Source organism: Triturus cristatus, chromosome 5_2 (genome assembly GCF_964204655.1).
Source record: "Triturus cristatus chromosome 5_2, aTriCri1.1, whole genome shotgun sequence".
Lineage (NCBI taxonomy): Eukaryota > Metazoa > Chordata > Amphibia > Caudata > Salamandridae > Triturus > Triturus cristatus.
The window spans coordinates 520880005-520905325 of NC_140588.1; the positions used below are offsets into that span (position 1 = coordinate 520880005).

General features: G+C 41.1%; 1 protein-coding gene across 6 annotated transcripts in view; it reads right to left on the reverse strand.

The window, feature by feature from the left end:
- ARPP21 (cAMP regulated phosphoprotein 21) overlaps positions 1-25321 on the reverse strand; it is a 345287-nt gene that overhangs the window by 140997 nt on the left and 178969 nt on the right. For all 6 annotated transcript variants that reach the window (XM_085607564.1, XM_085607568.1, XM_085607567.1 and 3 more), the window contains 2 exons: positions 20972-21076; positions 18335-18592 (listed from right to left, as the gene is read on the reverse strand). In XM_085607564.1, coding sequence (XP_085463690.1) covers positions 18335-18592; positions 20972-21076 — 363 coding nt within the window. The remainder of the gene's footprint in view (positions 1-18334; positions 18593-20971; positions 21077-25321) is intronic.

Genomic DNA, 25321 nt, shown 5'->3' on the forward strand with positions numbered 1-25321 from the left:
AACAGTCTTAATACACAGAACGCTGTGCTCAGAGGCAAAACTTGTGTGGTAGTAACACATTTTAATTATAAGTCACCCAAGGGTAATCATAACATGTGAACCTTTTTTATATATAGTAAACTTAAACATGTACTGCATAACTTGCCCTTAAATCCTTGCAATAATGAGTTATCTTAAACTGTCATTATAAATATTTATTAATGTTACAAAAGTGCATGTATGTATACATGGATTTGTATACCCTCACCAAAGACCCCACCACCGCCAAACTCAACTTCCAGAAAGGAATGCAAGACGTCGCAGCCAGGATGACCAGCAGCTGCCTGAAACTCAATGCCGAGAAGACAGAAGTCCTCTTCCTTGGAACCACCCCCTCAGCATGGGACAACACCCGGTGGCTGACCGCCCTCGGAGCCCGCCTTCCCCCACAGACCACACCAAAAATCTCGGCATCATACTCGATGCATCAGTCACAATGAACCGACAGGTTAACGCCGTCACATCCATCTGCTTCAATACCCTCCGCATCCTCCGCAAGACCTTCAAATGAATTCCCAGAGTCAAGGAAGTTAGTCACCCATGCACTCATCACCAACAGACTGGACTATGGGAATGCGCTCTACACCGGCATCAACAAGTCCCTACTCCGCAAACTCCAGACAATACAGAATACGGCCGCCTGATTCGTCCTCGGCATCCCCCGTCACGAACACATCAGCCAACACCTGAGAAGACTCCATTGGCTACCCGTGGAGAAAAGAGTCACCTTCAAAATCCTCCCTCACGCCTACAAATGCCTACACAACAACGGACCCAAATGCCTCAACGACAGAATCAACTTCCACGTACCCAAAAGAAACCTCCGATCCTCCAACCTCGCACTGGCCAAAACCCCGCGCATCCATAGAGCCAGAGCAGGCAGACGATCCTTCTCTCATATTACAGCCAAAACCTGGAATGAACTGCCGGAGGACATCAGACGCACCCCCTCCCTGGACACCTTCAGGAAGGCCCTCAAGACCTGGCTTTTCAGTTAACGGATCTGTGGACACCCCCTCCCGCCAGCGCCTTGAGACCCTTACAGGTGAGTAGCGCGCTTACAATTCCCTGATTGATTGATTGATTGATTGATTGATTGATTGATTGATTGATTGATTGATATAGTTTGAATTTATTGCAAAAGGCAGCAATTCATGTAGAGGGTCAAAATCAAATATGCTATCAAGGCAGCTGGATTTAATATACAGTCATGGTAGATGGATTACAGAAGCTGAAATGGACTATTGCTGTATCATGACATGGTGTATTTAAAAGAGAGTCATCTTCAGCTCTGTCCTAAACTGGAGTAGGGTAGGGGTACTGCCAAGTGATAAAGAGATGTTCCAGATTCTCCATGCATAGGTGGAGAAGGCTTAATCCCTATTTTTTTTTCACTTTTTCTTCTCCATTAAGATGTCCTGACTGCGGGCGCATTGAGAACCACCAGATTTGCTGAGTAAATTTTCTAAATAGACAGGGATGTTGGTTGTGATGCATGCTAAAATTGCAGATTTTAACCACAGTTGTTGGATACATGACATTAGTGCAGTATACATTAAGGCAACTTCCACTACAGGATGTTGCATGACCACTATTTAGACATTCATAGCTATGTGTTCGAATTGTGTATGTCCTTTACCGAAAACATGACAAGTGGCAGTTTTCAAAAATGCAATGTTTGTAAAACTAAGCACTGCTACGTATTAATAATGCAGTTCTTCAAGATTGTTATGATTGATGGCATTTTTTTGCTTTCATGCAAAATACAAGTATGTAGTAACGAAAATGCCAAGAACATACAAGCAACAAAAGTCAGGAAACACATGTATTGACCAAAGTCACTATTTCTTTTGGCATAGTAAAAAAGTGCTGTAATTTGGCAGTGGAAATTAGAATAATGTGTCTCCTACACAAGTACTTTCGAAAGAAAGTAGGATGAGACAGAAACACAAAAAGAGATTGAGTTAAATGATTCAACAACATTTACATAGAGATGTTGTGTACCAATATTTTTATATATTTCAAACACATTTTACAAAGTGACTATCCCTCTCTGGACCCCTCTCCCTAGAAGCTACCTAACGCATCCGCCAGGCAAACCGAGGAGGCCGCTCTTTCTCCAACCAGGCGGCTAAAACCTGAAACACCCTCTCCTTGCACCTCAGAGTCTCCCCATCGCCCCCGCTGTTCAGTAAGGATCTCAAGACCTGTGTGTTTAACCAACAGGTACAGGCAGCGTGATCTCACAGAATGATCCCACAGCGCCTCGAGACCCACACAGGTGAAGCAGCTGCACTCTACAAATCCTGATTGATTGATTGACTATGCAACTAATGCCCTCATTACAACATATGCAGGGACACCACATTGGTAATCTCTCACGATTAAATAATTATATAGCATGGTACTATAATGAAGAGATAACGGATTACTGCTGAATTACACGTTTCCCCTGAGGAATAAGAAATGTGTAAATCAATGAATGCTTCTGCACCTATTTCCAGAGATTTTCCTATATCCATTCTCTTTTACCCCAATACATCTTGTCAGGTTTTAACTGACGAAATTGGTTGGGGAAAGAAATAGGATGCACACTATTCCCATACATTTCAGAATCCTAAATTGGCTATGAACCCATTTTCATTGCCAAAGTGAAATTACTGCACATCTTTAAATGTGGTCCTCAAACTCTTCTTGTGTGAGACACCCTCTATCATGCATCTTTCCTTCCTTAAAAAAGTATGTTTACTGGTAGTTAATAAAAAGTCATGCTACCGAATAATAAATCCTGTAGTCTTAGAAAAGTGACATAACCCTCATGCTACTGTACAGCGTTATAATTTTGAGTAAATTATATAAATGTGCATAATTATATGTAAATTAATAAAAATAACATAATCTTTGGATCTATGTGATAGAATCGTAGTGTAACCCTATTAGAGTATGGCTTCCCTTGTTATGTTATGTTAGACGTATTTGCAGAGCACTCTGTTACCCAAAGGTGTCCTGGCCCTAGGTCATATATGTACAAAGTGATCTAAGGAAAAGGCATAGTTGTTAAATAGCCAGGTTTTCAATTGTTTCCTGAATGTAAGCAGATCAGTTGCGGATCTAATATGGAATGGTAGTGCATTCCATGCTTTGGTTGAGCCTATGATGACACTTCTGCCACCCCAGATGTTTTTTTTAAATTTGGGAACCATGAGGGTTTTTGATCCCAAACAGCGAAGTGTTCTGTTTGGTTCGTGCCATTTGAGCTTCTGCCTAAGGTAATGAGGTCCTATATTATGAAGAGCTTTAAAGGTAGTACATAAGGCCTTAAATTTGATACGCTGCCTGATTCGAAGCAAATTTAGTTTCCATATTTCAGATGTCACAGACTTGAATTTAGGAAAGCCTGAGAGATTTCTGGCTGCTGCATTTTGCAACATTTGCAGCTTATTAAGGTGTTGCTGTTGTAAATTCAGAAAAAGTCAGTTGCAGTAACACTAGTGAGGCCACTACCGTTTTCTGTGATTCATACTGAATGAACAGGAGAATTAAGTTTATTATCCTCAAAGTGAGGAAGGTATAAGAGGTGATTGAGTTTACCTTGTCTAAAAAGTTTATTATCCACTAGTATGTCTAGATTTGTAGCTTTTTTCACTGGTGGTGGTAGGGAGCCAAGTTCTTCTGGCCACCATGATGGTCACCAAAAGGCTGCACAGTTTCCAAATAGGATAACTTCAGTTTTACCTGAATTTAACTTTAGGCAATTATTGTTCATCTAAGTGCTGATAGAACGCATACAGTTACAGAATCTGCTACCTGTGTACTTGTCCTGGTTGGAGAGTGACACAAGGATATGTGTGTCATCAGCATAGGAAGTCAGTGAGAAGCCAAACAATCTTTTCACAGAAGCCAGTGAGAACACATACACATTAGAGAGTGGAGGGCCCTGGCGAAACCCGCAAGGGTGGGAAAAAGGTTCTGATGCAAATGGGTCCAAGGCAAAAATGTGTTTTCTGTCAGAAAGAAAGGATCGCAACGGAGCCAGTGCAGTACCCTGCACCCCTATTTTGACCAAACAGTCCATCAGCAGATCATGATGCCTTTTTCCTGAACACTATTTTTGCTGCTGTAGAACTCTGTGAACTTTACCCTTTCTAACCAGGCATAAAGTGCTTGCTCGCTCCCTTTTAAACATGACAAAATTGTCAAAAACCTGAGTGGTACATTTAATTTACTCCACTCCACTAGTACATGGCACTACATGTACCCTGCACCTGTAAATTAAATGCTACTGGTGGACTGCACTATAAAGCATGTCTCCAGGACTGTCACTAAAGGCTGCGTGTGCAGTTTTTTTAAATAACACATTTTATTGATTTTCTGTTTGACACAAGATAATACTTCAACAAGGGTCACCCAAGGATCACTGGGAACTTGGTGTAATAACTATAAAAAAACACATGGGTCCCTGGTAAAAATACTTTTAATGCAAAGAACCAAATGGTGAATAAGAAGTTTATGAAAAACAATTTTCAGACACATAGTGGCACCCTGAATGTGCAAAACAAACATGCTTGGTGTTCTCTTTTGAGGTGATATATTCAAGTGAGAAAATCTGATCAACAAGTGTATCTACAAACACAAGAACAGCATGGCCCGTTACACCAAGTTCTCAACAATCCTATAGGATCTGTGTTTTGAAAGTTGACGGTGTTTCAATCGCAATATAAATGGCTGGATCATCATCAGTACTCTGGGGACAGAGCGAGCCAGAGAGAGAGATTATGAATGTTAATGTGTTGGCTAAAGGAAAGGATCTGTAGCGACAAGCCTCAAGAACATGGTGGCTAGGAATGGCCTGAGCTGGAAATATATTGGACACCCCAGGGGGCTTCAATCAGGCCGCAGAGGGAAGCATGTTCGGCATGTAGGGTCTGAGGGGTTGCTAAAATATGTGGTGCTTCTTTGAATTCTGTCAAGCTCCATTCTTCCATCGTTCCAAGGTGGGAAGCTAGTAGTTTGAAATGGCAGAGCTGTGGTATTAAGCACTGTATAAACATATTGTAATTAAAGAAGAAATGAATAAGCAAAGTGAGTCACCAAAGTCGATAGGGACATAGACAATGGCCATGTAGAGCAAAGAAGACATACTTTACACCATTTAAATAGTCAGCACTTGAAATGTACGTCACTGGCACAATTCTTACACAAAGGTGAGTAAGATGTAGAAAGACAGCAATTGCAAGACAAGAAAAACTTGACATAAAATGCAATGCTGTTAGGAAATCCTGAACCCCAGGCAACAAAAGCATAATTATAGAGGAACTCAGCTAACAGGGTTGTAGGTAACTACAGAACGAGTATTTATAGAAAAATAAAGTAGATTAAACCAGTGCTTCATTTGAGCCAGTGGTTTCAGGTGCTTGGCACCGGCACTTAATTGTCAGCACCGGGACTTTTTACAGTGCCCCAAATGGTGGTGCTGTTTGTCTGGTTAGGACATAAGCACAACAATAGTTGTTTGTTAATTGAATACACATTAAAAATGACAAATGCCGGCCACCCTAGCCATTCTTATAGCTTTGGGGGAATGGAAAATTCTGAACTGTCACACTTGTAGGAGTGTGATAGTAGAAGTGTTGGTACTGTAATTGGCAGTTATGGCAGGGGCAGTGGGTGGTGCAAGGTGCAGTGTCCTCCTAACAAGAACTCTGGCACTTATTCTTTTACAAATTAAACACTGGATCAAAACTTTCTTTGAAGATTCGTTACTAATGGATATTGAGATGATATGAAATGAGGGAAAGAATCACCATAGGGGTCAGACATTAAGGTTCACCCAAACACACCTTGCATGAGCCATCGAAAATACGTGTTTTGTTCTCAATTAAAAGTTTGGAAACTTGCTCAGTAATAAGGTCTACAGGTGAGTGGCCTAAGAAGATTCTCGGTAAGACGTCTACAGAAAAGCGGTGCCGACATTGTACAGTAGCTCCAAAGTCAATGTGATAACCTGCATGCTGATAAACGAGGCAAGCTTGTGCCACCGGCTGCCGATAGGAACTAGCTAAGTGAGCCCCCTGCAAGCAACTCTTAATACAATTGACATTTAAATATCATAATTAACAAGTATAGCAGAAACTTTTATGGTGAGGGAGTGTGAAGTTCCTACATCCCACGGCTATAAAATAAAGCTGACCATTTGTAAGCACATTCTGATACTTCCAGAGACCTAATGGCGTGGGCACGGTCCGTGAATCCCAGTTGAGCAGCAGACACAGCAAACAAAGATTGATTACGTCATGATATCTCAAACCAGGTCCCATACCTTGGTATGTTTTGAGGACTGCTGATTTCATGCAGGGTTGGGTAACCCCCATTTTAAAGGGATGACAATCTGCTATAACTTCTGTGTTTAATTAAAATTGCTTTTAAATCATGTCCAGATGATTCTCTCTTATGGTACGCTCATGCATGCAAGAGTATTGATCCTATGCACACTTCACATCCACTGATGGAGTCAAGGACACTTTTGTTGAAGAAAGATGTAGGGCGTTTACTTCAAAAACAGTGATACAAGGCATAATATCCGGCTATACTACTGGCAGTTATATAACATCTAACAGAATAAACACATTGTAAAATGAAAAACACACTTGTTCCTATTTACATCCCCTGGGGGGCTGGCCCAAATAGCTAACACATATTATTCCAACATTGTTGACAATCCTGAAACAGTGTCAAATAAGAGACAAATTCTGTATTTACAAGGTAAACATCAAGGGCCCGCTTAGCGCATTATTCCTTTCAGGGATCCACATGACTCATATCAGTCACACCCAGGAAACATAAACTTCGTCCATTGGCGGTATGGCTAGAAGACCTGGACCACCAGGTGGCCAGTCTGCTCCCATAACCTGTTATGTACCCATATAACAATCTCAAAGGAGAGATGTGACAACAATACCAAAGGCACAATAGGATATAAAGGCTTGTGTCTTGAGGTTGAGATATTGTGGGCAGATCAGTGAATCATGGGCTTGACTTGAGAAGATGGGACACAAAGTACTCACTGCTCTTTGCACACTGACAGCTTTACGATCCTCCCTTCACTTTTGTGCAGCCACAGATGTACAACAATGCCCATTCTGCAGGATTTACAGTTTCCTATCTTGTTAATTATAATAATTCCATTTTGCAAATTCTATGGAATGCTTGTGAACGCAGGGATTAAGGCTTCGAGGGACTGCAGAACTCCATCCTGGCATCATTTCAAAATACCTTTATTTTCTGAATTCTGACCTTGTACCTTATGGGCGGAGAAGCTGCAAACAGTACATGGCCTACATTTAGAAAATAACATTGCAAGCAGCAAAGAGAATCACGGGGAGAAGGCTGTTGTCCTTTGGACCAATAACTGCACTCCCAGATGTAAACATCCAACATCCTAAAAAAAGTAAAATCTGTCTGTCCCACACCGCTTTCACCTTAAAAATTGCTACCACCTTCTTTGACAGATCCATACCCTGCAATGTTTTGGTAATTTTTTTGCAAACTAAATTCAGGAAAGGGATGAACTTTTCACCCCCTACACCTTTCAATATGCACGGGTTTGCAAAGGATACTTTGCTAGCTAACAAAGACATTTCTTGCTGACAAAGTACTCTTTGTACATTGTAACTCTGTGTTCTACAGCTGCAAAGCCTATGATTTTGTGAGTCTCAAGTGTTGTGTCCCAAAAATATTTTTGTACATTGGAACCGAAGTCCTCAACTTGTTGCAAAAAATTTACACATCTTAACTTCTTGGAGAACAAATACAAAATATGATGTCCAAAAAACAGTGCAGAAATGAGTATGGAGGTGAGAGACAGAGGGTAGAAATTAAAGGTAGAGAGAGAGAAGTGGGGGTAGGGTGAGTGAAGACAAAGGAAGATGGAGAGGAAGAAATCATATATAACTATTAAAATTTTATGTATTTTCAAATGCTGATTCACAAATTTGATGATGATATCATCTGTATTGTTGCCAAACTTTATTGTTAACTTCTCGGGTATCAAAGAAGCATACATGTATAATGATTTGTGAACTATAATCCTGATATTTAGGACTGATGCCTAACAGGAAATAACATAATCTCACTCCCTTCATTCTTACTCTTTCTATATCTCCTGCTCTGCCACCTGTTCAATCGCACTGTTTGCTGTCAACGTTACAAGCTAAGACACACTAAACAGTTGACATATACTACCATGTTTCTTTTAAGCATCATGAGTCTGCTGAAACTGGAGCTAGATTGTACTTATCAAACATCAGTATAACCTTTACCAATGAAACAAATGTATAATAACTACTATGAGGGTATATACAGGACCCATTAAGGATGTTTCCAGGACTTGTATCCAAAATTCTATTGAGGTAAATGTATCCAGAAGTAAATCATCATGAAAATCTAATTGCTACATTTGAATTTAAAACTTTGAAATGGCTTAAAGCCGGATTACGAGTTTGGTGGATTGGATATTCTGTCACAAACTTGATGGATATCCCGTCCACCATATTACAAGTTCAATAGGATATAATGAGTGTGACGGAGTAACCCTGTACGCCAAACTCATAAGCAGGCCCTTAGTCATAAAAGTAAGACCTTAAATGTAGACAAATCGCAAGAGTTGCTTATAATATTATAGTTAATATTTAGTTTTGTACCATGTCAAAGATGTTTATACATCAGCAAACAAATGAAAGGTTTTGTTACAGAGCATCTGCTTCCAACACTGGTAAATTTTCTAACTAGAAAATCTCATATCTGTCCAGAGACCCATATTATGTAGTAACATCAACTTATTACTTTTCTACAGCGATACCTAGAGAGCTCTTTAGTGATTTTTGTCCCAACTGTATCAAAAGAACTACCTTTGAGCATGAAATTTACCAGGATCAATTAAGCAATTATGCACTTTATACGGTATTCCATTGTATGGTGAATTTAAGTATTGCTGAAAGCAAGATACTTTTTAAAGGGACCTAATGACTGAGTTGGAGAGGCACTTTCAGGCTGCGTCAGTTTAATGAAAACCCATTCATGCTGCATCAGTTTAATAAGAACACATTGTGCATAGGAGGCCACAATAGCACCTTTCTAGTTATGGGTACATCACGGTTTCCATTGAAAAGGCATTTTCTGTTTTCTTAATAACCTTGAAGCCATTTGACATTCCTGTACAAATCTTTTCCCAAAAATATCACTGACATTCACCATTTATAGTTATTTCAATTAACTATAACTCACCCCCATGCACAGTGTTGTCGTCAAAGATTTAATCTAAGATGTGATATTGATTTTAACAATAATGTGATAGAATGTGTCATAAGCAGTGCATGGCGAGAAAGTGAGCTATTGTTAATTGAAATAGCTGTAACTGGTGAATTTCAATGTCTTCTTTAGCTTAAAATGTTACGTTTAAACTTACATTTTCACCTAACTGTAACGCCACTTTAACCATTTTTTGCAGTACATTTCTGAGATTTCTTTAACAGAAAATAAGATATTATTACCATCCCTACCCTCCCTGGCTGTAACTTCACTTTAAACTTTGGGTATTTTCATCGAATTTCTAGTTTGTTTTAAATGTATATTAATATTTTATCACCATGTATAACTATACCAACCCGCCCCCGCTACGCCCTCCACCCAATCCCCAGTGAACAGCAAACACCCCACCACACACAACTTTCATCCATGTGCAGTGTGGGGGTGGGCAGGGCCTAGCTTGTGGCCAGGTTCTGTGCCCATTCCTCGCAGGCAGCCAATGCCAACCACAGAACTCAATCACAACTGTCCAGATATACATATATTTTAAACAAATTTCTCAAAACTACTGAACCGATTTACACAAAATCACAAAACGTTAGCTTTTTGGGTAAGGATCCAGCTTTCTGACAATTTTGATGGAATTCAGGTCCACCCTGGAAAACACTTAATAAGAGTGGCTGGCGCCTGCGTCGCCCCACAAAATGAGACTGCTTGTGGATAAACAGTGGGGCCACAGGCCCCTAGGGATCCCCTGGTGGATCCCAACAACAACAAAAAGCTGTGAGCATCTCGAATAGAACTGGGACACCCACAAAAAAATGACAGAAAAAAACAAACGTTGGGGAAAAAATATTAAATGAGCAGCTGGAGCCGCTCACTTATTATTCTCTGTTCCTGGAATGGGGCAATCTCCAATTCTTTCAGTGCACTAATTTAGCTATATTTGGCACCATGGTGGTGCACCTCAATCTGGGCAGTGGCAATATAAGCATATTTTCTAAGTGGTGTGGGGAGCAGCAGGTAGAACAGCAGTCCCCCAGAAATACTTAGAAAATTAACCCTCTGTTTTTCATGGGTTTATAGAACATTACTCCATGAAAATGTGATGAGATTGTGAAGCATTCCTAGAACGGGAGCATTTTCCCTTCAGTTTGGGAATGCAGGGTCCCCTTGTGGTTTGTTTTATGGTTGCATTATGTGGCTTTACCAGTGTAAAAGAAATACTCTAACACCTGTTTAATGTTTTTTTTTTAATTAGCAATGCTTTAATTAAATGTTTATTTGTAGACATTGCAATGACTACTTAGGAAAACCAATAGGCCTGCCTTTTTTATATTGACAGTGACTTACATTTTTTTTTAAAACTAGAATATCACTGAAGAAATCACAGGTTAAAGTGACAGAATTAGTTAGGAATTCAAAAAACCTTACAAATTCACTGAAAAAACCAAAGGTTAAAGTGAGAGTTTGGTGATAATTTCAGTTGCTACATTACATTTTGAACTAAAAAACTCAGATACTTAAGTGACTATAAGTCGCGCCCTCACCATCCACTGCTTATGACCTCTCATATTACATCAAGGATGACGTTCTAATGACATCATTGATTACATCAATGTGACATCGGAAATTACATGATGGAAGATAACACTGTGCACGGCGGAGGCTTCAGTGGCCCAATAGCACAATATTTACAGCAGCTGTACTAATATGCACCCATTCACACATGTTTTACTATAATGCAAAGGTCAAATTTCAGTTTACCATAGCAGAATGATGCTGACAATCGAAAAACAGAATTTACCCAGGAAAACAATTCTTGTAGGGGTCAGAATGCATCATCAATATAATCATTTACAAAACTCAGAGCAATGATGGTTACAAATTAAATAAGAACCACTGCACTCTCAAGTTATGTTTAGGAACAACAGTCATAACTCGCACAACAGCCATGCAAACTATAGCAATAAACACCAAATGCAATGCTTAAGGTTCCCTGCAAAATATTGATTTCTCATCACAGTGGAAGACCCCAAAGCCCAGCTGAGTTTTACCATGTAGAGGCTACTAGGAATATGCAGCATGGACAACCAACTTATCAGGCAAGGTTATCTAAAGGATGTGGCCAAAAATAGACGTTTTGCACAACATTTTCTGGCACATTCTCCTGCAGTGTTACTCTGGCAATGGGCTTAACATCAAGAGAAGAGTGAGCCATAGAACTTGATTTTATGGTGAGTTCAGGCCGAGCGCCATTATTAATCACTAGACAGATTCTCGTTAGCAATACATGAAACCAAAATATATATATACAGTACTACTATATTGGTATTTTACATTCAAAAAGCCATGGGGGACTCATACTAACATATGTGTAAGCAGTATATTGAATTATGCATTAAAGATCGGTGTCGGAAGGAAAACATTTAGAAAACATTTCAAAATGAATTCCAGCTAAATACATCACAAGTCATGTGTCATCTTTCATGTTTTATACATTTAGCTATTTACTATGAAGAAAGACATCCACGACTTCCAATTACTGATGCAATGATGGCCAGGACCCAAGACCCATCTATTGCAAAAATGTCAAAGTCCAGTTGAGGCTGAGATCTCTTCTACCATGCACTTACTCTAATTTACCTCCAAATATTATTCATCATGAATATCTAGCTTTGCTTCTTCACATTCTATACTTAAAGATTGACTTCTGGACATGTCTGATGCTCTCACCCACATCCATTTTTAGCCTTGCTCTATTGAATTTTACCTTCAATCACTATGTATATATTTGCAATCAATATGTACTTAATCTTAATAGTTTTTGTGCCTGGAATCAATCTGGTTCTGCAGCATATACAGCCTACATAAATATAAAGTTAGAATGCTTTACCTCATATCTCACTCTTCAATTTCCTAGTGATGTCTGGCATCGAAATTGCAGTGATATTTTTATGGAAATAGTGAAAATTACACTTGGCAAATTTGATGTGTCTGAATTAAAAGATGCCAGACTGCACATCTGAAATTCAGCTGAATGTCAAGGAGCTTGTGATGGTCATGCACAGTCGACTGAACACGTGCCACAAAAATCAACATATTCATGAAAGATTTACCAAATGTCATAATGTAAGATTAACACATACAAAAACGTTCACATCCCCCTTCTGTTTCAAAAACGTTCACAGCTTTATCAGCATTAGAATCCCCTATTACTGGATCTAACCGGATCTCAGTGGAACAGATAAACAAACAAGCAATAAAGCTAAAATGTGCGGTATAACCTTACACAATACAGAAATGTATAACTGTTCACTTGGTTTACAAATCTTCCAGGTGTACTCAGGGAAAATTTGCCGAAAGTTGCTTCTTTTTTTTACCTAACCCAATGTTTGAGGACTATTTGTATTGCAGGACTTCCATGCAATAGGGTAATGGAACACGTGACATTAAAAAAGAAAGAGTTTTGGGATTTCTTTAACTCATGGACAACCTTCTCTTTCTCAATGTACCATCTGCAAATAGAGAATATTGGTTTACTGGAGCACACCATTTGCACCATGCATTCCTGGTTCATTCAGGATGTTTAAAACAGATAAGTGCATGCATTGCCAACATGAACATTTACAACCGTGCTTTTTCAATTGTTTGCACAGCTTTTTTCCTGACAAATTCCCTAAGAACACCTATTTTTATATCCCTGGGTGTCACCTGCACTAACTAACTGAAATTCTGCATGCTTTGAAGTTGTAGATGAGGCCTCCCATATGTGTAACACAGACATTTCACCCTTTGCCAATCTTATAACGCATGTGTGGGTACCGTGCAAACCTACCTAGGACGCAATGGAGCGCTGCACAGGTAGGAAGACGTGCTCCAAGATCGTGCACATCAAGTGGTTCACATTTGTAGGCACAGGGAGGCTCTTCTCAGAGTTACATGAAGTTGAGCCAAGCACCGCGGGTACCTAGATCCCCGGGTTCCAAAGTTGGCATCTCTAGCTACTGGGCCACTCTCCTCCTCTTACTACTTAAGGATGCTAGTGTTGCGACTAGCGACTAGATGCTTGCGCTATACTGGCGCGCCTTCGATGTTTTCTGAATCAGACACTTTGACTGGCTCACTGTAGAAAAACGTGTAGATGGGCCTCTGCGAACCATGCCTGCTTTGCCTGGGTTGTAATACTGCACATTAGGGGTTAATCCAGATATCGTAAAGCATCTCCGTAAAATGCAGTGCAGCTGATGTAGGAATCCACACCGATCGTTGAGTGTGTTTTTTTCGGGGCTGCCGAGGCGGTATGTGAAACTGCTCATTACGGAACATTTTCAGAGGGAACTCTTAATTAGAGACGCAGCACGAGCCACACTTAAGAAACTGTATATGTCAGGCCAAATGGTAGCACAATAATTGTGTCTCAAAATGTCAGCACATTCGCGCGGTGCTCGAGATTAGCATCCCTTCACGTCGCAAGCGCTGGTACTAATTTTGCCTCTGAAGTAGCAACAGTTGCCATGGATTTGCAAACGTGTTGCGGAGGCGGAAGCAGCATCATTGAGGCAAACGCGATGCAAATGGGTGTTCGAGACTGGGAACTGCCGCGCTATGACAATTATAGATTTTTTTTACACAGAGTTCAGCAGATAAAGCCGTCACCTGTTTGTCACAAATGTGGTGCGCGGGAGGTGATAAAAGAGGCGCCAAGCGACTAACGATCCGGCGCCTTAAACTGTGGTTTAAAGGCAGTTATTTATCACTAATTAAGTTACAATTGTTGGAATGGAAATGCGTGCTTGGAAAACGGGCTGACAGCCCCTCTGTGCATCTGATTTCATGGCAGTAATCACGTTCAGTATTCTTCTGCCTTACCCATGGGACAGGCTGGGTCTTAGGTGGAGAGCAGAAGAAAGCAATCAGTCTTCGGCAAGACAACACACATTACTGATCTGAGGTGTCTAACATGTTCAAGTCAATTAAATATGATGAATGGCTACCTGTTCAGGGTGTCGGTGGCTCTGCCTGGCTACACTAGGGAGGGAGGACAGGTGGTGTGTGCTCCCCGCCTCATCCATATTCATTGAAGGGGCAGACGCGTCTTCAAGCGCAAGAGCGCTCGGAAGGCAAGGTTGGCGGGGAAGGTTCACGCAATGATGCCTGGGGGAGCTCATGAAAGTCAAATAAACCTGGAGACAAAGACATATGCTTTAAGAATCCATCGCGGGGTGTTATGGAGGCGTAAAAGAACAAGTAAAGAGCAGATGGCCTTCTCAGAACAATGTACGTCAAGATAATCAGGGCAGACTGGAAAGTAAACTGAGCGAGAGTAATGAGATCATATCTACTATTTTCACAAGCGCTTGAAGTGATATGCCTAATAAAGAACGAAATAGATATTACAGCCGCGATTAACCAAATACAGCTCTGGAAGCTCTTGGCGGACAAGTTATAATTCAGCAATATGCATGCGGATACAACTGGGCACCAACATTATTTCTCGTTTGGCAAATGCAAGGCATTGGATCAGTCTAGTAACTGTTTAAATTGGTCTTAAGGCTTGCGATGAGCAGCATTTGACATGTGAATCAAATAGGAGACTTGAGCACTTCTGTCATCGGTAACTTTATGGAAATGGAGCTAAAGGGCTTTGATAGAAACTCATCAGACCTCCTTGGTACACAGAACCAACGCTGAACTAGAGAGGAATTCATGACCATGAGACTGCGACCAATGATGAAGACGTTTAGCACCTTTGCTTTGACTTCTTCATACCAATTTTCAAGTATGGGCTTTGGTGAAATAGATGAGTAAAATTAGTTAGTTTATCAATTTAAAACACAAAAGTGAAATATGCAAAAGTAAAAGGACTATTCATTTTACTCACATCTATCTACCTTAGGTATTTGGGGTTACGTTTGCTTTCATGATACTTGGTTGTCCTTCATGGTAAATTTTCAAAAGTTTTAAATGATGATATGATTGACTATATGACAGCTTATGCCAAATACGCTGTCGTTTGTCCAGGTGTTCTGTGTTTGGACGAGTGGAGTGCCTGCTTTAGCACTGTATCAGAAGTAGTGTATATGGGATCTCTAACCTTGGTTATTATGCTTAACAGTGACAGAAGAACCTGTTCAAGCTTCATGCTCAGAGATCACATTGTAAATATTTCGAAGCAAATGCCTTAATTGTGACGGCACACTGAAATACATTGGGGGAAACCATATACTGACAACAGACCCTGGTTTCCTAACCCTTTCTCCTATCTGTCCCTCCCATAGAAAATGAAAATAATAATTGATATTGTTTTCACTAGTTCAATGTTAAAAAAAGATCACAGTGCAAATGCTGTGCCTCATCCACAATGTGCCTCAAGGGTACGGACAAGAGACTCTCTCCAGCTTAATACAGCAATACAATCTCTAAACAAATTAAGGAGAGTGAAGAGCTGCTGTAGAGCAAGAGCTCACCCTCGCCTAACACAGAACTTTACACAAACTATAGAGCCCAACTTGATTGGATCAACCTTAGAACCCTCCTGTTGACCTAAGGGGAAAGACTCCTTTTCCTTTAAAGAACTCCCTGCCACCAAGGGTTCTCTTTGGTGGCATGCTTCATCATAGAGTTCTTTCCCATTCCATTGCAGATCGGGGTATGCTATAACCTGTGAGCTGCACAGGAGCACTTTGTTGGAAAAGGAATGAGGTAGTGAGTGGGGGTAGGGTTACTTTTTAAAAATTCCTGCCTGCTAGCCCTAATGTTTTAATCTGGGAGCCAGCTGGCATGGTTAAAAATGGAAAAAGATAGAAAGTCACAGGGCTCTCTCTGCTTACCCCTACTTCCTCTTAGGGTCAACGCTTCTGACACTTATGTTTCCAAATTCTCATGGGTTTCGTCAGGACCGATCATACTACCACAATCAACAACTATTCAATAAGGCTGATGTAAATACTTTAGGGCTACTGGGCAGGTGTTTTTAAGGAGTACCCCCTACCCCCAATCACTACCCTATTTATTTTCCAACAAAGTGCTCCCATGCATCCTACACATTGTAGCATGCCCTGTTCCACAATGGAACGAGATGGAAATCTATGATGAAGCATGCCACCATGGGTACCCCTGGTGGATGAGAGTTCTTTAAAGCAAAGTAATTATTTTTCCCTTAGGTCGATGGGAGGGTTCTTAGATTGATCCATATGAGTTTGTCTCCACAGTTTGTGGAATACAATCCTGCCACTAGTATGAGACAGTCAACCATAATCTTCTTGGAATTTCGCCAGACAGATATAAATGGTTTGATATAATGATATCCCCTGCAGCTGCTCTATTAAAGTCCTCCAGAAACACACCATCTCCCCTGTCTCTCCACAGGATCTGCTTCTCTGGTGCATCCAATCACCACATTCAAACCACCTTGCTCTGAAGCAGCTGTCTGCTGCATGACACCCTTTAAAGGCTATCTAACACGTAGTATAATGCTACATTTGGAGGCCCATACACTTAACTGATCCTACCTCGAGGATTGGATGTAAAACAAATGAGGTTTGAATTCAGCTTCTATGTCTGTGATGCTAATAAAGCATGCAAATATAGTGAAAACTAATTTAGCAGACAGATTACACAATTATTAGACAGAATGCACAGATTTAGCCCTTTGCAGCCAGAGAAGTTAAAACAATTAAGATGATATTATAAGTGGAAAAATTGGGTTGCCGAAATAAACTTTACTGCCTTCTATAGCTCCTAGTATAAAAATCTATGCAGTTTTGAAACACTATAAACAACGGACTGCTTTATAAAGCTGCACAGGAGCAGAATGCGGCTCTGCAACTATTTTACAAATAAATATCCCTGTCTTCAAACATGCACTTACCCACTAACTTTAAGTGTAGAGTGAAAAAATAAGATGTACCAAGTCCGCTGAAGTGGCTGTGACGGCCCTATGGGCCTTAAGGCACCAAGTATGGGCTATGAAGGCTCCAGTAGAGGAACACGCTGCAGTTGGACAACCACTGCTCTGTATTTCCATGCTGTGCACATGCACTCACTAGTGGAGTAATTGAGCTAGCAAAATTACAGATTTTATACAGTAGCATCTCTTTGTGTAAAGGGCATAGCCCTAGTCTGCGCTCATTCGTGGATTCCTAATGGCATTGCACTCCTTAGATAGATGATCCACTGAGTTCACTTTTTTCCAAACTCAGTGGAATCATTCAATCAAATTCGGAAGGATGAAAGGCTATGGGCACGATTAAACTTTTTCTATTTTCCTCTTGTAGAAGGTATACCAAAGATGTCAAGACAGAGCAATCTTAAATATGGGTACGCACAGACATTTCTGGGATAAATCCATAGACAAACCTTCTAAGCCTATCTTGGCATCTAGGGTCCACACTCCCCAGATACAATCTGGGGGGTTTGACTTCGGAGGAATGACCTGCAAGTGCACTATATTTGAAGACAGCCCCTCTACCATACCGTAGCTTAAGTGACTAGTGCTCCTAATGCTTCAATCGATGTCTCCAACAGCACCCCAAAAAATACAATAGTCAATTAAATATAAACCAAAATGTTGCTCTTCACACCTGAATACAAATGCTCTGATTCATGTAATCAAAAACATACTGCAAAACACATATGCAACTTTTGGATACAAATCTTGGCCTTAAGTGACAGGGGGTGGTAATCTAGTATGGTGTATAGCACAGAGGGCATGCTGGTATATCGTTATAAGCCAGCTACAAGCAATATTGCCAAACTGAATTTCCACACCTCACTTTTCTTGAGTTTCAATTTCCATAAACAATGAAAGTGCTGGAAATGCTTGGGCATTCCAGAAAAAAATAATTGTCTGCTTTCAGCTTTTGTTGTGGCTGACTGGTTGTGCAGTGCCCACACCTATTAGCAGAGTTACAAAGACCAATCATGTAATACCAGATGTGCACTTCTATGTGTTGTACATGCTATGTTTAGGAAATAACAAGCTACATACCTGCGATGGGGGTTGTTGAACATATCCTTGTGGAGGGGGTGGCGGCTGTATTGGCTGTTGAGAGGCTGGTGGTCCTGCACCTGCAAAACTTCCTGGAGGAATTTGCTGACTTGGCGATGCCATAACATAACTAGTCTGTGGAGGTGGTGGTGGAAGAATAGGTGACGGGTATACAGGCCCAGAAGGTGGGTCGGTGGTTTCTCCTGATGACTGGCGGCTTAGACTCATCTGGGAAAACTGTGTTGTGATATCATCTCTCTGTAGAAAATGAAACCAGTCAATAACATCAACAGGGGTCTAATTTGCATTCCATAGTTTTAACATGAGTTCCTCAAAACATTGAAACCTGATGCCATATTTATGACCTGGTTTGTATTGCGTTTGCACCGTCCAATGTGGTGCAAGAGAGATACAAACCTAAAGTCATATTTTAGAAGCCACGCAAAGCCACTTAGCTTGGCTCCAAAAATCTGCAGTAATACAATGCAGTGCAAATTGCTGGGTTTCGTTACTGTACCCTGGGTAGGTCTCCCATGGGCATTGAGTGGGTGTTCCCACGCAACTCCCATGGTTTTTGACGCATTCCTAGATTTACAAAACCTTGTAAACCTGGGAATGTGGCAAAAAGATACACCTTCCCAGGGGAGCCATAACGGGTTTATTTATGTTTGTTTTTCCCTCTTTCTATTTTTACTGCATACTGCAGCACACACATAAAGAGGAAAAAGCCTCACAGGATAGATTTTGTGGAGGAAGATACCTCTTCATGCACAAAAACAATCCTGAATGCAACAACAAAGGCAAGCGTGCACAATGGTGGCTCTAGGCTGCCAAAACAGAGCCAGCGCAGGGGAAAAGGACAGGAATGCGCAGTTTTGGATAAATACTGCGCTTTCTTGCTCTTTCCCTGTGACAGCAGGGTGAGTTTCTGCGCTGCTCCGCACCTTTAATATTGTAAATATGGTGTCTAATATTTTTAATAATATATGTATGTTTTTATTCAATTATTGCGCCTAAACAAATTCGGCATTATTCATTTAACTCTTTGAAGAACTCGAAAACATGTTCTTTAATATACAGAGATTGCAGTTAAACAAAGGAAACAAAAGCATGGCCACTGAACTAAAAACCTCTTGCCAAAGCACCAAGCAAGAAACTGAAAATACTCTTTCCATCAGCAGCACTACATAGCGCGGTGTCTGCTCTGCCTGTGAGGTGGCTGGTATGGCTGCACTGGCACAGACTGGAATGCAGTATCCTTTGCAGAATTTGGACTAAAATGTGTTAACACAGTTTGTGCTTCTAAAGAAACAGCTAAAATATAGAAATCATTCCTTTAAACGGGTTAAAAGAAATGTGTCCTTTCCCAGTCTACTGGGGACTGGGAAGGAGTGTGTTTTGATTTTTTTTTTCATTACAGACCTGTAATTCCATCAAAAAAAAATCTTCACAGCAGGGGTTTGATTTAATGACGCTCAACGCAATTTCAAAGGAGCTCTCGGTCGCTACAAACCTCCCACAAGACGCCTGCAGAGACGCTTCATCAAACTTTAGCTGGGAGGCTGTTTCTTTCAATTTAGAGCTTTATTTTACATCTCTCACTTTTGTAGACTGTCTGCATGGGATGGGGAAGGACTTGTAAAGCTTGTCTCAGATCCTCTCCTTTGACACTCTGTTATCGTAAGAAAGAACCTCTGAATTTCAAAGGAAGTCATAACACTTTTTAAATTCCACCCAAAAGTCCAGATGGTTGAATGCAACGGAAGAACATTCTGTGTCCGAACCGAAGTATACCATCCATATAGTAGTCTGCAGCCGCAGAGCCCTTGGAAGGAGTAACTGGCCTGCTACATCTGCTCCCGCAGTAATGAGGTTGTACCCGCCTGTCCCGTGCACTTTGTCTAATGAATGCCAATCAGAATGTTTACTGCGCGTGCACGGGTCATTAGTCAGGCACGCAGTGAGAAATGTAACAAAGGTCTATGCTGCGTAACGGGTCTACGCTGCGTAACGGCGCTAAGCAAATGCGACGTGAAAGGCTTTGTCTATTTGGACAGGAGTCCAGTGACCTCAGAGCTATGGCGTTCAGCGTACACGAATATATGTTCCCTGAACGAAATTTCATACGTGCTCAAAAGAAAAAAAAATGATATGGTTTACAAAGCAGGTGTGTATGACAGTGCAAACCAAGCTACACAACAGAGAGGAGTACATATATGGCGGTCGGCAGTGACTTAACGTAAAATGATGGGGCCCTTCTGCTGAATGTGGCAGAGGGCCCCAGAAATCCCCTTACCTCACAAAAATGCACAGACCATTGGTTGCATGGGCGACTCCTGCGCTACAGAGGAGACGCTCCCTGCCAGTCCCTGTTGGGTGTGGTGTCGCAAGGCAACAGCAACGCCATAGCTCAGAAATGCCTGTGCGTGGTCAAGTGGTATGTGTATAAGTACAGGGTATTATGCAAGTGCAAATCAGCGCAAAGAGGAAAAGTCGTTCTGAAGTGCCCATGAGGCGAAACGTGCAGCAGTCCGAAATACAGCAAACAAATAAACACAAAATATAGAAATGTGCCCTTACACACAGTTGACACCACCACCAAAGACTAGGCTGAAAACAAACAGAAAGCAGACATACCACAGGAAACTGTTGAGTGGCAGAGAGGGACAGAAGGTGCTGGGAAGGGTAGGAGAGAGCTGGGTACTGCACTGATTGAGATGATGACTGCAGAGCCTGGACGGGCTGCAAAGAAAGAAAATCGGTCAAGCCTTTGCTGGGCACAACAGAGAAGCAAGCACGCATTTGCAGCTAAACACTTGATTTTCTAAAATAATTTATTTTGTGCTACATCATTGATTTTTCTTTTCATGATTAAAATACACACTGTCTGTCAAAGAAGCCCCTTTTGCACCCTGCGCATTCTATCAGAGTAAAGACAGTGTTGAGCGCTTAGAATTGGTGTTTGAATAGCGCGTCTTTACAAAATAACAATTTCAACACTGGGTACTACTTACTTACATAAGGAACTTGAATTCCATTCAATTCTCATTATTTTTTAAGTAGTATGTGTTGCATAGCACAATGGAGCACTGCAAGGTCATTTTTAAAGGAACAGTAATCATTTTATAATTATCATGATTATAATTCATTGCTATTTATATTAATGATAAACATAAGAATATTAAATATGATAAAGAAGTCCCACTCTACATTGTAATGATGTTGCAAACCACAAAACAGTTCCTGGAACAACAAAGAAACAAGGGAAACTCTTCTCATGGGGCCATGGAACTCTGAGGTGAATTGCAAGATCATTGTAACTTGCACTAGGGAGCATTTTTTTTCAATATATCGTACACTCTCACGACATCACTCCAGACGAACCACTTCATAATCCTTGTTTAGTTGCTCCTTTATAAGAGAGTGACGCTGGCTATGGATCGAATGCATGTAATCCATGTATTGCGAAACGAGCAATCCCTTGTGCAGCTTGTAATTTGTTGTAAGCATATTTTAAGTCTCTTGATAAGTCACTGGGTGTAGAGCACACTGAGTGGTGGCGTAGAAAGTGCAGAAGGTGCAGTGAACATGCAGATGGATTCCATTCTGGCCTAAACACCCTCAAAGCAGTAAATGAAACAAGCATTGGCATAGCCAATAGGTCTCACCTTTGGGACCTTGTAAGTGTTTAGCCATGCAACAGTTGTTGTTGCCCATAAGAAATTGTGCTGCATAAATAAATACTTATAAGGTCCCAAAAGCGAGACCTATTGGTTATGCCAATGCTTGTTCTTTGTAAAGAAATAGATGCTTGTTTCTATTTCTTTACTTTTGCTATAATCGCGGCACCAGCGCTTTATTTTTAACATTAAAAGTAAAGCGCCGGTGCCGCGATTATACCAAAGGTAAAGAAATAGAAACAAGCATCTATTTCTTTACTTTCGCTATAATCGCGGCACCGGCACTTTATTTTTAACACTAAAAGTAAAGCGCCGGTGCCCGATTATAGCAAAAGCGCCTTCATGAAGTACAGTACCGTGAGGAGACATATGGCGGCTGCGCGCGTTCACGCGCACATGCACTCAGGCTTTAGGCCAGCGGCTGCAGCACTTTGAAAATCCCCTTACAAAAATTCGAGTAACAGCGCATGCGCTGTTCTAGGCTCGACCTAAAAACAGCTCTAGCGTCTCCTTATTAGCCAATGACTGGGCGCGTAGGAAGGACAATGAAGCGGAGCTGGACTGCTACTCTTCATTCCATTATTTAGGCAGCAGTTTGCTGAGCTTTGACACAGGCAGATGCTTTTCAAACAAACCCTGCCAGGGGGCTTTGTAACATTGCAGGACCTCATAACACAAATGAAGATATCTTTAGGACAGTGGAGATGCGAACACTTATTGCAGGTGCACAGTGATGTCACACATAGACTGTAGTAAGGACATTAGAGTCTAATTTTTTAACAGTGAAGACAGACTTTGTGCATTCTGAAAACAATGGTAATAATAAAAATAATCAGAGTTGCAAAGCAATTTTTATAAATAGCATTTACATGTATTTGATTGTATTTATTTAATTTGCTTTTCTAACAAAATTTTACACATAGCTTCATTATTTAAAAAGGTGCTACAGCTGATCTTTGGCTGAGGCATCTCCTTTACACACTAGCGCTGACACAAGGTATTGTGACACTGTCTCTGGCATCACAACACAACTGTAAGACATTTTAGGATATTACTCGTGTGGTATCCTATTACTAGTAAAAGTGCCACAACTAAACAGTAATACGGAAATCCCAGACATGATTATTGAGGAACCATACTCTTTTTTGTATTGTTATAATCATAACTCTAATAAGTAAAATAATAATAGTGAGAGTCAACCAGCATTTTTATATTATGCTTTCATATAAACTTGTTTTTATTTGCTAAACAAAATGCTATAGATAGTTTAAATGCAAGCTGGAAACAAAGTCCTATCTTTTGATGTGTGGACTACGAGTAAAATAATGTTGTGAAAGGCAAATAATCGTAAACTTCCACAAAAATGTAAGTTTGCCTTTGTGAATCCGACGCCGATTCTGTCCTTCCAGGATAGGAGCTCATGACCTGCAGAACTGCATATCTGTCAAGAGACAGTTACCAACAGAGACGCAAACCACCCGCTAGACATTCGCATGAGTTCTCCCCTCTTTGATTAACCATACACAGATGGTGATTGAAGGTAGGTCTCTAACATAGAGGTGTTCAGGCAGGCATGAAACTAGAACACTAGTTGAAGCAGAAAGCATAAGGAACTACAGGAACACGTGGTGCTTGATAAGAGGGGATCAACTAAAAGTGAACACTTTGTCAAATCCATAGAAAGAAATTCTCATGTGGCATGTCCCTCGTCCCAAAGTTGAACTTGGGGTCAACGAAGAACAACAGAAAAAAAAATATTTGAAAACAGACACCGTAAGGTGCATCCGCTAATATTATTTATATAAGGTTTAACCCCTTCAGTGCCACGCCATTTCCCCGCCCAGTGCCGGCCGTTGCATTAGCGGGCGGGGTTCATGACGAGCTGGACTCGTCATGGGCACAGCGCAACCGCGGCCCATGACGAGTCCAGCTCGTCATGGGCACTGAAGAGGTTAAAGGTGCTGGGCACATAAAATCACATTATGATCCAGTCGGCAAGGTCCCATGCTCTTGGCACCGAGGAGCTATAAGAGAACCTGCTTGCTGTTTTGCTTTTGAATTGTATTTTGCTCCAAAGGGCCAGGCTGACAGACTCAGAAAGGCTCTCTGCCTAAATACACCCGAATCCCATCAATCTTTTCTCACCGCAAAATGCCAGGATAAAAAGGTCTAAAACGTTTGAGGCTAATTGCCTGGACCCTGGTGAAGAAAAGAAAGGTCAGAAAAACAAGAAATTGCAGAGGTGGTGAAACAAGGGGGATCACATCTCTTGCTCTTAGCAGTAATTGTTTTATTATTGCTTCTGACCATTCATTTAGAGCACCTTATTATGCAGATACCAATTACATTGAAATTGACCTCTCTTTTCTCGCTTTTGGCCCTCTTAAGTTGTTGCTGCGGTAGGTTGCCATAGATACCAGTAATAATGCATTGTCAGCAGTCAGTTGCTTCCTCCCAACCCAATTCAAAAAGATGCACAAAAAGGAGAGATCTAAAACTCCAGGACGAAAAACAGAGCAAAGGAGAAATACATTTTGCTAAATTCATACAGCATGAATCGAGGCACAGAGTGGCCTTTTTTTCTAAGCATTGCAGAACATCATAGTGGCTGTGAATTTACTACCTTCACTGATGTATTATTATATTGGTTTCTTAAAGAGGAAATGGGGGCTGGGGGTTTTGAGGGAGGTGTGCACAGCCCAAAGATGAGCTTCTACAAGATGGTGAACAGTGTGACAGAGAGTGTCAGGCATCGTTCAGCAACAAAACATTTACAAAAGACAAATTTTGGACAAAAAAAACCCTAGCAGCATCGTCAGCATGAGACACTCAGCTACTCGAGAAGTGCAGACTCCAAGTAACCTTCAGACAGAAGAGCATTAGAGTGAAACACGTGTATGCTTGTCACACATGTTCATGCAAAAAATGAAGGCCTTGCCCTTCACGTCAAATATTACACCACTGAGCCATCTGCTCTGACTCCCCCCGAAGCTGACCATCAGCTCATGAAGGCGTCAGACAGTAAATGGACTCGCCAGCTTCACAGATGTGCTCCCTTCTGACAAATTGCAGGTGTCATGAAAACTTCCCTTCCCGTAACACATCTAAAGGGGCAGCTTAAAATGTCAACATCTCAGCGAGAACAACAGCTGTCACGGCACATTCTCTCAGGGGTTCACTCACTATGATTTCAGGCAAAGTGGCGCAGCAAAGGAGCTTGTTGTGCTGTGTTGTGTGGAAAGGAGAGAGCAGAAATGCTCCATATTTGCAAATACACATTTCTGTTCTTTCCTTGCATTGGCACATT